The following is a 15,382-nucleotide window of genomic DNA, read 5'->3' on the forward strand; positions in this document are numbered from 1 at the left end:
ATATATATATATATATATATATATATATATATATATATATATTAGGGGTACCACCTCTGGTGCAATTGCAGGGACCCACATCCTCGAAGAAGAAAACAAAGAGCATTCAGAGAAGATCCTGTGGATTCTCGCTGAATACTTTATTCTTTTCTTCTCCTACTACCCCTATTATTTTTCGTATGTTTTGTTTTATTTTATTGCAATGCTACAGTTTACAGAGAAAACACACACACACACACACACACACACACACACACACACACACAAATATATAACAATTAAACAATCAGCGTTCGAAGACCTCGTCCAGCTCCTCGGAGGTTGGGTGCGTACCCAGGATACAGCACGAATTTCCCCTCTGAACTGCGACACTGAGGCGCTGGAACAGGAAACTGGCTGCTCGTGGGTCTCTAGTTTTCCCAATGAGTTCCTCACCCACCTCCTTTAAAAACTTGAGTGCACATTTACCCCCGGGCGCCCAGAGTCTCAGAGCCTATCGGCACGAACCTGTAACAACGTTCAAGGTCTCTGTACTTGTGGATTTTCTGGGTCTCCCTGAAGGTGGCTGCCCCACCTCCCTCCGCTGAGCTGTAACGTAAATAGGTATCAGCCAATGTAGATGCACAGGTGTAATCCCATACGACCTGTTTACCTTCCCTCCATGGCTGCAGGGTGACTCCATCTGGGCGTGTTTGGCTGTTGTCAGGCCTACACAACTGAGGTTCCCTTTGTGCTGGGCACCCAGCTGTAGCCAAACTTCTCTTGATGATGTCATTGACTGCTTCATGTCTGGCAATCTTTCCCTGTGTCTTACGACAGATGAGACCATGGCTGCCGTATTGGTCTGCCCGTGCATGGCCGCAAATACACCGGTGCTCGGTGGAGATAGGGGCGGCAAGGCGCAGAGCAACACCAATACTTAGGGTCCGATGGTCCAGGCGGGTGCCCAAGGCGGAATTAGAAAATATATATATATATATATATATATATATATATATATATATATATATATATATATAATATAATATAATATAAAATTTGGCGGAATTATATATATATATATATATATATATATATATATATATATATATATATATATATATATACACACATCGTGGATGCTGGTCTCTTCTCTCTGAGGACACCGGAAGCAGCAGGTCTGTGATCAACAGGTTTATAGGACAGAGAAAGTGTTAGGAAAGAGAGGGGAAGGGGGGGGGGGGAAATCGAGGCTCCCCAGTCGGGCTCTATAAGCCTATATAGCCTCCCCCCCCCCCCAGGCTCACCATCTTGGGCCGAGGAGAACAAGGAGCGGTGTGATAGTGACTGTGGCGCCCGCGGGGTAGCTGTTATGGTGATTGAGAACACCACAAGAGGGGAACTAATTATAGAAAGTTAATTATAGAAAGCGTGGAGCAGAGTGAAGAGGGGGGAGCGGGGAGGGGGGGCAGAGGTAAACATGGAGGCTGAGTGATGGGTGATAATTTTGATGAGCATATAGACCTCTCTTTCACCGAAATGAACGTTTGCAGAGGCAAAAAAAAAAAAATTACTTATATATAAATATTGTCATTCAGTTTCGCTTCGATGAGAATAGAGGCACCGATTTATGGGATGGGGTGACGGTGGGGGATGGGGGGGGATGGGGGGGGGGGATGGGCGGGGGGGGGGGTAAAGTTGTGTGGGATGGGGTTAGGGTTGATCGTGTTAGGAGCGGTGGTTATTGTTGTTGTTGTTGTTATAGATTCAGCTACTCGGAACAAGTTCCTAGTAGCACGGGCTATGGTGAGCCCGTAGTGGACTTACCTGGCACAGGAGCGGTGCCGTCTGGTGTAGGAGCGGTCTAGAGAGTTTGGTTGTATTAGGGTTGGGGTCTGGTGGATTGGTGGGGAGGATTTTGGGTGGGGAGCTTGGGTGGAGGTGGAGAGGTTGGGTGGGGAGGTTAGGTGGGGTAGAAGGACTATAAGTAGCTTGCGATATCGCCGGCGTCGGGAGCACCGCTCCCGTGTCAGGTAAGTCCACTACGGGCTCACCATAGCCCGTGCTACTTGGAACTTTTAGTTCCCAGTAGCTGAATCTTAAACAACAACAACGCCGGCGTCCACAGATTAAGGAGCAAATCAAGAAGAAAATACTCCCAACTATCAAAAGTCGCCACAGAGCCAAAGCAGCGGAAGGAAGATCCACTGCGATATGGTACAACAAGCCACTGGGAACTACTCTTTCAAGCCTGAGAAAAAGATATCCAGAGACATTGTAGTAGCCATACACAGACTCAGACTTGGTTACAAGTGTTGCTGGGAGGTAATAAACCCAATAGTTTAAGAGTGTCACATCTGTGGAACAGAAGCAGAGGCGCCACTATTGCACTACTTACTGGAATGTGAAGCTTCTGAAGCCCTGCGCATCAAACTCAACATTAATCCAACGACAGCAGCTGCATTAGATGAACATTCCACCGCGACTACAATGATTAGAAAAGCCGTTAAAGAATGGGACTCACTAGTGAACATTCTGCACCTACATCAGCCACCAAGATAATGTTATTAAAACATTACTAAAACAGAAGCGGAAAAGAAACAGGGAAAAAGGAGGAAACCCCACTTCCATTTAAAACAGTAACCCAAATATCACAGTAACAAGGTTATCGCGAATAACCGAACTTGATTACGGGCTCGCCATAGCCCGTGCTTCATGGACACTTTAAGTTCAGAGTATCTAAATCTTAAACAACAATGCCAACATCAACAGCATCGTGGGTCAAGGACCGGCCACAAATGTTCATGTCTTAAGACATGTCTTGCGAGGACCAATCAAGAGGAGGAAGTCGAGACCCATTTAAGAGTTTCACGCTCAAGCACATGACTTGGTGTGGCCGGATAGGCGTTCCTGGAGGTGTGGCCGGATAGACGTTCCTGGGGTGTGTGGCCGGATAGGCGTTCCTGAAGGTGTGGCCGGATAGGCATTCCTGGAGGTGTGGCCGGATAGACGTTCCTGGGGTGTGTGGCCGGATAGGCATTCCTGAAGGTGTGGCCGGATAGGCATTCCTGGAGGTGTGGCCGGATAGACGTTCCTGGGGTGTGTGGCCGGATAGGCGTTCCTGGAGGTGTGGCCGGATAGGCGTTCCTGGAGGTGTGTGGCCGGATAGGCGTTCCTGGGGGTGTGGCCGGATAGACGTTCCTGGAGGTGTGTGGCCGGATAGGCGTTCCTGGAGGTGTGTGGCCGGATAGGCGTTCCTGGGGGTGTGGCCGGATAGGCGTTCCTGGAGGTGTGTGGCCGGATAGGCATTCCTGGAGGTGTGTGGCCGGATAGGCGTTCCTGGAGGTGTGTGGCCGGATAGGCGTTCCTGGAGGTGTGTGGCCGGATAGGCGTTCCTGGAGGTGTGTGGCCGGATAGGCGTTCCTGGAGGTGTGGCCGGATAGGCGTTCCTGGAGGTGTGTGGCCGGAGAGGCGTTCCTGGAGGTGTGTGGCCGGATAGGCGTTCCTGGAGGTGTGTGGCCGGAGAGGCGTTCCTGGAGGTGTGTGGCCGGATAGGCGTTCCTGGAGGTGTGTGGCCGGATAGGCGTTCCTGGAGGTGTGTGGCCGGATAGGCGTTCCTGGAGGTGTGTGGCCGGATAGGCGTTCCTGGAGGTGTGGGGCCGGATAGACGTTCCTGGAGTGTGTGGCCGGATAGGCGTTCCTGGAGGTGTGGCCGGATAGGCGTTCCTGGAGGTGTGGCCGGATAGGCGTTCCTGGAGGTGTGGTCGGATAGGCGTTCCTGGAGGTGTGGCCGGATAGGCGTTCCTGGAGGTGTGGCCGGATAGGCGTTCCTGGAGGTGTGTGGCCGGATAGGCGTTCCTGGAGGTGTGTGGCCGGATAGGCGTTCCTGGAGGTGTGTGGCCGGATAGACGTTCCTGGAGGTGTGTGGCCGGATAGACGTTCCTGGAGGTGTGTGGCCGGATAGGTGTTCTTGGGGGTGTGGCCGGATAGGCGTTCTTGGGGGTGTGTGGCCGGATAGGCGTTCCTGGAGGTGTGTGGCCGGATAGGCGTTCCTGGAGGTGTGTGGCCGGAGAGGCGTTCCTGGAGGTGTGTGGCCGGATAAGCGTTCCTGGAGGTGTGGCCGGATAGGCGTTCCTGGAGGTGTGGTCGGATAGGCGTTCCTGGAGGTGTGTGGCCGGATAGGCGTTCCTGGAGGTGTGTGGCCGGATAGGCGTTCCTGGAGGTGTGTGGCCGGATAGGCGTTCCTGGAGGTGTGGTCGGATAGGCGTTCCTGGAGGTGTGTGGCCGGATAGGCGTTCCTGGAGGTGTGTGGCCGGATAGGCGTTCCTGGAGGTGTGTGGCCGGATAGGCGTTCCTGGAGGTGTGTGGCCGGAGAGGCGTTCCTGGAGGTGTGTGGCCGGATAGGCGTTCCTGGAGGTGTGTGGCCGGATAGGCGTTCCTGGAGGTGTGTGGCCGGATAGGCGTTCCTGGAGGTGTGTGGCCGGATAGGCGTTCCTGGAGGTGTGTGGCCGGATAGGCGTTCCTGGAGGTGTGTGGCCGGATAGGCGTTCCTGGAGGTGTGTGGCCGGAGAGGCGTTCCTGGAGGTGTGTGACCGGATAGGCGTTCCTGGAGGTTCCGGGACTAAATTTCATGTTTGGTGTCAGAGCCGACTATAACACCTTGAGGCTACCTTGAGGTGCTTCCGGGGCTTAGTGTCCCCGCGGCCCGGTCGTCGACCAGGGCTCCTGGGGCCACACTTACAAAGTTCTTGCTAATGTGTCTGTGGCTCATTTGGGCACTCAACTTCCACCTGTGTCCCCCTAGTGTGTGTGCCCCTTGTGTTAAATAAACTGTCTTTACCTACCCAATCAATTCCTCTGCCAATTATATATGTGGCGATTATGTTTCCCCTAACCCGTGTCTTCCAGCGGCGTTAGGTCTAGTTCCCGTAATCTCTCCTCGCTAGTACTTTGCCAGTGTGTGTGTGTGTGTGTGTGTGTGTGTGTGTGTGTGTGTGTGTGTGTGTGTGTGTGTGTATATATGTGTGTGTGTGTGTGTGTGTGTGTGTGTGTGTGTGTGTGTGTGTGTGTGTGTGTGTGTGTATATATATGTGTATGTGTGTGTGTGTGTGTGTGTGTGTGTGTATATATGTGTGTGTGTGTGTGTGTGTGTGTGTATATATGTGTGTGTGTGTGTGTGTGTGTGTGTGTGTGTGTGTATATATGTGTATGTGTGTGTGTGTGTGTGTGTGTGTGTGTGTGTGTGTGTGTGTGTGTGTGTGTGTGTGTGTGTGTGTGTGTATGATATACATAAACACCAGAGGCCTCTCCAAATGCGTATATATGTATGCGCACACCCGCCCGCATATGCTCACATATGTATGATGAGCTCAGCTGTGATTTAATGCACTAGTGACGTAATATTATGCAAAACGAAGCGACGTTTGATATTCATGGATTTTGAGACTTTCCATAAATTTGCGTGCGGTTTAAAGAGCTGGTGGCCGCGGGCTGATTGTGGTAAGCCGATGACGGCTCCGGAAGCACCCGGCCTACTCTACCCTTCAATACATTTGAATATTAATCTTGATTAGCTAAGTACGGCGAAGTGCAAATTGAACGACACACGGCTCGTCTTACCTACCTCAAGAACGAGGTTTTGTAAATAATCTCTTCCCCCCCCCCACCCTGTGTGTGGGGGTTTCGTCCCCCACTTTTTTTTAGAGTTTGCTATGTCCCCCCCCCCCCTTGTTGACTATTCTTTCCCCCCTTTAAGTAAAGGGGGGGGGGTATATTCAATTATGATATCCATCAGAAAAGGCTTTCAACTCGGGTCTATCCCTCTAGCACCTTTCCCCCCCCCTTTTACCTGGTCCTATTGTTTGCTCATTTAACCTTTTCTCCATTTTTTTTATAGTTGCCATTTCAACCTTTTGTTAGCCTTTCCTCGCTACCCCCTCTCAACACTCACCCTCCCCTCCCCTCTCCATCTCAATCCTTTCTCAAACCTCTCCTTCTCATCTCCACTTTATAAATTCCCTCCTAATCCCCGTCCCCCCCAACCCCAGTCATAACCCCCTTCCACAACCCTCATCTCACAACCTCTTTGTGGTGATTCAGATTCCAATCATGGAGTAGCGTGGGCGTGGGACGGTGTGGGCGTGGGTGGGCGTGTACACCAGGGGTGTATTCTCCACCACACAACACCCCACTGAGCACACACACATACACTCGTCTTCAAAAAGGTGAAATATTAACACAGGGAGGCCGGTCGGTCGAGCGGACAGCACACTGGACTTGTGATCCTGTGGTCCCGGGTTCGATCCCGGGCGACGGCGAGAAACAATGGGCAGAGTTTCTTTCACCCTATGCCCCTGTTACCTAGCAGTAAAATAGGTACCTGGGTGTTAGTCAGCTGTCACGGGCTGCTTCCTGGGGGTGGAGGCCTGGTCGAGGACCGGGCCGCGGGGACACTAAAGCCCCGAAATCATCTCAAGATAACCTCAAGATAGGTTTCTCACCATCCTGACTACACAGGTCAACTACACATAATATACACATAATATACAGGGGAGCATAACATATATACATATAACAATGTATATATATATGTTTGTACACGCGAACATATACATATGCACATTTAAATACTTCCATACATATCTTGCCTAACAGAGATACATACAAAAATAAATGTATACATACGTAAATAAATACATACAAATATGTATGCAACCATTCTGTGCATTACATTCACGTATAATTACTGTATAATTATACATGTATGTATAATTATACAGTAATAATTCCAAAGGCTGACAGGAGACAGGCCTGTATACACACCTGCACGAAATTAATGGTTACTGACTCTCAGGCAGCCGACAGGTAGCCGACAGGTACCCGACAGGCACCCCGACAGGCACCCCGACAGGCAGCCGACAGGTACCTGACAGGCACCCCGACAGGCACTCCGCAGGCACCCGACAGACAGGCACCCGACACCCTTATCGTTGCATCATAATAATCCGTGCAAATGTATTCCCATTCACATGGGTACTAGGAGACTCGAACTTGTGAAACCCCAGCTTTATCGCCCGAGGCTATTGAGCAGTCTTGAGTGGACTTTGTGGATAATATTGTGGAAAATTGTCTTTCTAGCTGACAGTCGTGGCTATGATGGTGGGGGTATTAGCCGAGTGATCAGACGGGAGGGTTACAGGGGCATAATGACCAGGTTAAGTAGGGTCGAAAATCCTCGGGGGTGTGGGTGGAGTGGTGGGCTTAATGTGGCTAGGGGGGGGGGGTGTCAATATAGACTTGCAGGTGGGCGTGTTCCGTTGTGTTTTAACGATCTGTTAAAGAAAAAGGTTTACCCTCAAATTTACGACGATTCAAAATTAGTCTGATTTTTTCCTTTAATATGCTGTTTGCTGTGTGTGTGTGTGTGTGTGTGTGTGTGTGTGTGTGTGTGTGCGTGTGTGTGTGTGTGTGTGTGTGTGTGTGTGTGTGTGTGTGTGTGTGAGTGAGTGAGTGAGTGAGTGAGTGAGTGAGTGAGTGAGTGAGTGAGTGAGAGTGAGAGTGAGTGAGAGTGTGTGTGTGTGTGTGTGTGTATGTGTGTGTGTGTATGTGTATGTGTATGTGTGTGTGTGTGATTGTGTGTACTCACCTAGTTGTACTCACCTAGTTGTGTTTGCGGGGGTTGAGCTCTGGCTCTTTGGTCCCGCCTCTCAACCGTCAATCAACAGGTGTACAGATTCATGAGCCTATCGGGCTCTGTCATATCTACACTTGAAACTGTGTATGGAGTCAGCCTCCACCACATCACTTCCTAATGCATTCCATTTGTCAACCACTCTGACACTAAAAAAGTTCTTTCTAATATCTCTGTGGCTCATTTGGGCACTCAGTTTCCACCTGTGTCCCCTTGTGCGTGTTCCCCTTGTGTTAAATAGACTGTCTTTATCTACCCTATCAATCCCCTTCAGAATCTTGAATGTGGTGATCATGTCCCCCCTAACTCTTCTGTCTTCCAGCGAAGTGAGGTTTAATTCCCGTAGTCTCTCCTCGTAGCTCATACCTCTCAGCTCGGGTACTAGTCTGGTGGCAAACCTTTGAACCTTTTCCAGTTTAGTCTTATCCTTGACTAGATATGGACTCCATGCTGGGGCTGCATACTCCAGGATTGGCCTGACATATGTGGTATACAAAGTTCTGAATGATTCTTTACACAAGTTTCTGAATGCCGTTCGTATGTTGGCCAGCCTGGCATATGCCGCTGATGTTATCCGCTTGATATGTGCTGCAGGAGACAGGTCTGGCGTGATATCAACCCCCAAGTCTTTTTCCTTCTCTGACTCCTGAAGAATTTCCTCTCCCAGATGATACCTTGTATCTGGCCTCCTGCTCCCTACACCTATCTTCATTACATTACATTTGGTTGGGTTAAACTCTAACAACCATTTGTTCGACCATTCCTTTAGCTTGTCTAGGTCTTCTTGAAGCCTCAAACAGTCAGGCTTCAAGTCACACACACACACACAGTGTGTGTGTGTGTGTGTGTGTGTGTGTGTGTGTGTGTGTGTGTGTGAAGCTTGCAGGGTAGAGTATCTGTTCTTAAGCCCCCCCCCCCCTCTTGAATTTCCTTGGCAATTACAGGTATATTAATATTCTACAGATTCCATTCATTTCCTGCTACGTTCGTCAGACCAATGCACTTTTCTTAACTTCCTAAGCCCTATTGGGGACGTCTCCCCCCCCCCAACACCAACCTTTTGATATGTCAAAAAAGATATCAGGTTTCCCATCCTTTGCCTCGATAACACACCGTAATAATTTGTTTCCAGGTAATAAGTTTTTTCTGACTGCTTAGGCCTCCAAAGGGAAGAAAAATGAAGAGGCCTATGAAAGAAAATGCCTATTTTTTTCCCTCGAATTTGGCTTTGACCTTAGACAGCTTAGTGAGGGCGACTTGAGGTTATACTTGAAGCTAAAGGGCCAGAATAATTAATACCCTGTTCCTCTCATAGACAGTCAGCTTCAGCTGCCCCTCGAGGGTCGTACTCGAGATCCGTACAACAGGTACTGCTCTCAGAATGTTCGGTAATATGTTTGTTGTTTGTGATGTGTGTCTATATATGTACGAACACGTTGTACTGAACGGGGGTGAGGATAGCTTGAGCTACCTCGTCCCTTTGTGTGTATTTTACCTCAATAAACTTATTTCAATTTCAACACCACCACGAGTGTGTTCTCTCCTGTGAGGGGAACCTGCTTCCAGCTGCAATGAAGGCTTAGATGATACTTAATCCCATGTAGGGATTAAGTTTTAGGATTAAGAATCCCTTTTAAAGAGGCTGGAATGTTTCTGTCATTGACAAGACTGACTTATATTTTCACTGATTTATTAATATTTGTTTTAACTACAGTCAATATATAGATGTTTTATTTTTTAAGATTTATTAGTTTTTCTTATTTTAAATTTTTGATACATTTTATTTCTCCTCAACCGCCTTTTTTTTCCCCTCCAAGACCTTCAAAGAAAGGGGAAGAGGAGATCTTTACATCCAAGCAAAAACCCTTTACCACCAAGGGTAAAAGGGAAGGCACCCTTTACCTCCAACCAAACCCCTTATCGTACCATTTTCCATCTATCACACACCCGTGAACATCACCTAATGGGAGGGGCGACTCTCCCCTCCCTCTATGCACCTGACTCCCCCCTCCCCGCCATCCCCTTTACCCATATTCATCTCCCTTCCCCCTTCAAACCCATATATATCCCCCTCACCCCTTCCCACCGACTCGTCAGCCTCAGCCAGACACCAGACGTGTAAGGGAGCGATAGTTCTTATGAATTTTAAAAAGGCCGACGCGAGAGCGAGTCTCTCCCCAAACACACTTCGTATTAAGCACACACAAACACCAAGATTTTATCGGGGACGGCCATAACTCACCGGAGCGGATGCTTAAGCAAGTTATATGCAAATTAATTTAAGCTCAGGAACGTGGGGGCCCCTCTCATCGTGTTGTGTTTGTACATGGAATGGGTTGGAAGGTGACGCGTGGGAGAGAGGGTGGGGGGGGGGGTGATGGTGGAAAGGGGGAAGGGAGGGAGGGGTAGAATGGGGTGGGTTCTGGATGGAATGGGTGAGGGGGGGGAATAGGGGGGGGTGGAAAGGGGCTGGGGAGGGAGGGTAGAATGGGGTGGGTTCTGGATGGAATGGGTGAGGGAAGGAATAGGGGGGGGGGTTATAGGGGGTGGTGGAAAGGGGCTGGGGAGGGAGGGTAGAATGGGGTGGGTTCTGGATGGAATGGGTGAGGGGGGGGGGAATAGGGGGGGTTATGGTGTTGGTGAAAAGGGGGGTGGGAGTGGGAAGGGTACAATGGGGTGGGTTTTGAATGGAATGGGTGAGGGTGGGGGAATAGAGGGGAAATGATGGGAGGTACCGCAGAAGGGAACAGTGAAATGGAAGAGGATGGAAAGGTTAATAGGAAAAAGGTTGCTTCTGTCTTTCCTCTGGAGAGGCGGGGTGGGGGGGGGGGGGAAGGAACAGATAGTCTGATGGGAAGGGAGAGTGGGCGGGGCTCGAAGGAGTGGCATAAGGGATGGTTATCTACAGAAGAGAGATGGGATGGAAAAAGACTACCTCTAATTCCTGGGAAAGGAAGCAATGGGATATTTTACCCACTTGCTGGAATAGAAGCGAAGGAACTGTAGCATTTGCTTGGGCTGATGGGATGGGAGATTTGACTCTTCCTGAAGGGAAGGATACGGGGGGAGGGTGTTGACACCTGCACTGAGCAAGGGCAGGATAGGGTGAGGCAGGGTGAGCCTTGACACTTGCTGGGAGGGGGAGTGGAAAAGGACCCGACAGTCATCTGAGAGGAGACTGGGAGACTGGTTAAGCAGAGTGGAAGAGGTAGAGATTGATATCTGCGAGACTGACGGAAAAGAACAAAAGATAGCAAAAACTAATCTTACTGAGCTGAGAGATCGAGGGAGAGTCTCTTACTGAGCTGAGAGATCGAGGGAGTCTCTCTTACTAAGCTGAGAGATCGAGGGAGAGTCTCTTACGGAGCTGAGAGATCGAGGGAGAGTCTCTAACGGAGCTGAGAGATCGAGGGAGAGTCTCTAACGGAGCTGAGAGATCGAGGGAGAGTCTCTAACGGAGCTGAGAGATCGAGGGAGAGTCTCTAACGGAGCTGATAGATCGAGGGAGAGTCTCTAACGGAGCTGAGAGATCGAGGGAGAGTCTCTTACTGAGCTGAGAGATCGAGGGAGAGTATCTAACTGAGCTGAGAGATCGAGGGAGAGTCTCTTAATGAGCTGAGAGATCGAGGGAGAGTATCTGAGCTGAGAGATCGAGGGAGTCTCTCTAACGGAGCTGAGAGATCGAGGGAGAGTCTCTAACCGAGCTGAGAGATCGAGGGAGAGTATCTAACTGAGCTTTAGATCGAGGAAGTCTCTCTCTTGCTGAGGAGGGAGAGATAGTGAGATGACGGAGAAGTGAAGCAAGATGAAGGTAGCTACACACAGACGTGAAGGCAGGGGTAAAAGGGAGGTTGAAGGGAGGAGGAAGAGGTTCAACATCAAAGGGAAAGAAGACATTGAAGGTAATGACGCTCGAACGTCGACCAGTGCAGAGACGACTACTCATAATTTGAGACAAATGAAGGAATGATGGACATGGAAGATGAGGTGGGGGGGGGGGGCGAAGGTAAGATGAGGAATGAGGGAAGGATGAGGCACCACCACACACCCGGTGCTGGTCGAGGGGGCCGGTCGGCCGAGCGGACAGCACGCTGGACTTGTGATCCTGTGGTCCCGGGCGCCGGCGAAAAACAATGGGCAGAGTTTCTTTCACCCTATGCCCCTGTTACCTAGCAGTAAAGTAGGTACCTGGGTGTTAGTCAGCTGTCACGGGCTGCTTCCTGGGGGTGGAGGCCTGGTCGAGGACCGGGCCGCGGGGACACTAAAGCCCCGAAATCATCTCAAGATAACCTGGCCAACACCGTTGATATAATGGGGGAGAAATATCGCATTATGGACAACGGGGAACAACTGAAACGAATAATCCGCACGCACACGCACATATACGCGCGCGCACACACACGCACGCAAATATTCCCAGCTAACGCAAGATGCAGCATCCCCCCCCCTCCCAAGACCACATATACCATGATAAACATAACAATTTAACCCTAACACAAATCACATCATTTCGTATTTGCCAATATAAATAAATACAAAATGCAAAAAGTGTCTGTTTCATAACCTAACTGATCCAGAGGCAGTATATGGACTCTTCAACAAAACTCGCATAAAAAGGAGCCCAATCACTTAAGCTGGTGAATATGTTCCCAGTTCAATTAATGATTAATAATTAAGGGCGATCAGTTGCCATCTAAGAGCGCCACCTGTTGCCAGCTGAGAGCGCTACTTGATGCCATCTGAGAGCGCCACCTGTTGTCATCTAAGAGCGCCACCTGTTGCCATCTAAGAGCGCCACCTGTTGCCATCTGAGCGCGCCACCTGTTGCCATCTAAGAGCGCCACCTGTTGCCATCTAAGAGCGCCACCTGTTGCCATCTAAGAGCGCCACCTGTTGCCATCTAAGAGCGCCACCTGTTGCCATCTAAGAGCGCCACCTGTTGCCATCTGAGAGCGCCACATGTTGCCATCTAAGAGCGCCACCTGTTGCCATCTAAGAGCGCCACCTGTTGCCATCTAAGAGCGCCACCTGTTGCCATCTAAGAGGGCCACCTTTTGCCATCTGTTGCCATCTGAGAGCGCCACCTGTTGTCATCTAAGAGCGCCACCTGTTGCCATCTAAGAGCGCCACCTTTTGCCATCTGAGCGCTTGTATACTAAGAATTTTGAGCAGCTTACGGCCACCTTGAAATTACCCAGAGTCATAAAATCTTAAACCCGTCGCCCCCAAAAAAACTGGACTATGTAGTTAGGGTTGAACGTTCATAATGAACACTTTATGAGTTCATAGCTTAAAAAAAATGCTTAAAGACAAAGAAAATCACATCTGAGCATTTGATATCAAGCATTTTAACATTAAAGAATATAATTCTGATATCTTTTTCTCCGATTCTACAAGATTTGTTTTAACATTAAAGAATATAATTCTGATATCTTTTTCTCCGATTCTACAAGATTTGTTTTAATTTACAGCGCGTAAGAGTTTGTGTGAGAGTCGCCCGTAAGAGGGCCGGGGTAAGAGGGCCGGGGTAAGAGGGCCGGGGTAAGAGGGCCGGGGTAAGAGGCCGGGGTAAGAGGGCCGGGGTAAGAGGCCGGGGTAAGAGGGCCGGGGTAAGAGGGCCGGAGTAAGAGGGCCGGAGTAAGAGGGCCGGGGTAAGAGGGCCGGGGTAAGAGGCCGGGGTAAGAGGCCGGGGTAAGAGGGCCGGGGTAAGAGGGCCGGGGTAAGAGGGCCGGGGTAAGAGGGCCGGGGTAAGAGGGCCGGCGTAAGAGGGCCGGGGTAAGAGGCCGGGGTAAGAGGGCCGGGGTAAGAGGGCCGGGGTAAGAGGCCGGGGTAAGAGGGCCGGGGTAAGAGGGCCGGGGTAAGAGGCCGGGGTAAGAGGCCGGGGTAAGAGGGCCGGGGTAAGAGGCCGGGGTAAGAGGGCCGGGGTAAGAGGGCCGGGGTAAGAGGGCCGGGGTAAGAGGGCCGGCGTAAGAGGGCCGGGGTAAGAGGGCCGGGGTAAGAGGGCCGGCGTAAGAGGCCCGGCGTAAGAGGGCCGGCGTAAGAGGCCCGGCGTAAGAGGGCCGGGGTAAGAGGGCCGGGGTAAGAGGGCCGGCGTAAGAGGCCCGCGTAAGAGGGCCGGCGTAAGAGGGCCTAGTAAAAGGTCGGTTCTTATACCAGAATGCCACACAAGAAGATAACCCCCTTATCAGAGCATCTATGGCTTGTTCCAACAGGCTGCTCATGATGAATCACCCCCTTACCCACGTGATGAATGGCTCATGCCAGCTGCCAGTTGATGAATTAACCTTCCAATAACCACCCGAGGCACTACTGGTGTCAACTGCCTTCTTGTGGCATCTTTCTTTTGGCTTGAAAACGGTAACCAATCATGTCTCATTAACCACAAATTAATGGCCGGATGGTACTTTTGTCGGCAGATTACAACTGGCTCGGATACAGGTGTGTCACGACACACCTGGCATCACGCAGTATATGGTCCAGGTGTGTGTGGCCAACGCCAGTATTCAATAACTATTTATGCGCTCGCGTACGAAACCTGTTCATCTTTTTCTAATCGCGGTGGCGTAGTTGACATTCGCTAAAACAGTTTATACACGCCGCGAAACGCATCAATGTTACAAGCAATAACAATAAACTCGAGTTGCGAAACTCGCGAACTGTTTAATAAAGGCTAAGTTTAGTCAAGTTTTAATAATAAAGATAAACAGGCTTCGTAGGATTACTCGTAAATCCAGATCCATGAATCCAGCTCCAGGGAGCTACAGACACAAGCAAGAAAATCTCTGACAATGAGATTTTGTTGCTCATTGCTTTTTACAATGAGAAATCTCTCTATATAGAGAGAGATTTCGATGAGCAAAATAGTGTAAATACAGAGAAGACAAAATATTATTTGGATTTAAATCAACGTCTGATGGAAAAACATTTTGAGCTGAGAGACGATACGGAATGTTTAGTGTGTCAAGACATGGAATGTTTAGTGTGTCAAGACATGGAATGTTTAGTGTGTCAAGACATGGAATGTTTAGTGTGTCAAGACACGGAATGTTTAGTGTGTCAAGACATGGAATGTTTAGTGTGTCAAGACACGGAATGTTTAGTGTGTCAAGACATGGAATGTTTAGTGTGACAAGACATGGAATGTTTAGTGTGTCAAGACATGGAATGTTTAGTGTGTCAAGACATGGAATGTTTAACGTGTCAAGACATGGAATGTTTAACCTGTCAATAGAAGGCAAGGAATATTAAGTGGCAGAACTGAAATGTTGAAGCCATCACGACCTTTAGCTCTTCGTGTTATATATATATATGTGTGTGTGTGTGTGTGTGTGTGTGTGTGTGTGTGTGTGTGTGTGTGTGTGTGTGTGTGTGTGTGTGTAATGCCAAAAATCCACAAATTCGACTAAAATAGCAGGGTTGAACTCTCAAAAAAAGCATCAAAAAGCAAGAAGGCATCACAATTAAAAGAGTCCCATAAATAAGCACAGAAGCACTTGGCACAGCCATTAGTATGCGGCGCCGAAGGAGCGACACAGATTACACCAGGCCTGTATATTGTGGTGCGGACGATAACACCCGACCAATACCAGTAATTAACACACAGTGGAGATAGACTTGAACCGGAGTTGATGGGGGTGGGTTTAGGATGGGGGGGGGGAGGAGGGTTTAAGGGGGGGGGGGTTGGGTAGTGTGAGGGTGAGGGTGTGTGTGTGT

General features: G+C 49.7%; 2 protein-coding genes across 2 annotated transcripts in view; both read right to left on the reverse strand.

The window, feature by feature from the left end:
- Positions 1-15,382, reverse strand: part of LOC123763305 (general transcription factor 3C polypeptide 3) — a 627,296-nt gene that overhangs the window by 279,237 nt on the left and 332,677 nt on the right. The window lies entirely within an intron of this gene.
- On the reverse strand, positions 13,135-13,890 carry LOC138351383 (uncharacterized). The gene has a single exon (XM_069303193.1). The coding sequence runs from the start codon at positions 13,888-13,890 to the stop codon at positions 13,135-13,137; it is 756 nt and encodes a 251-aa protein (XP_069159294.1).

The sequence above is a fragment of the Procambarus clarkii genome, chromosome 49 (genome assembly GCF_040958095.1).
Source record: "Procambarus clarkii isolate CNS0578487 chromosome 49, FALCON_Pclarkii_2.0, whole genome shotgun sequence".
Taxonomy (NCBI): Eukaryota; Metazoa; Arthropoda; class Malacostraca; order Decapoda; family Cambaridae; genus Procambarus; species Procambarus clarkii.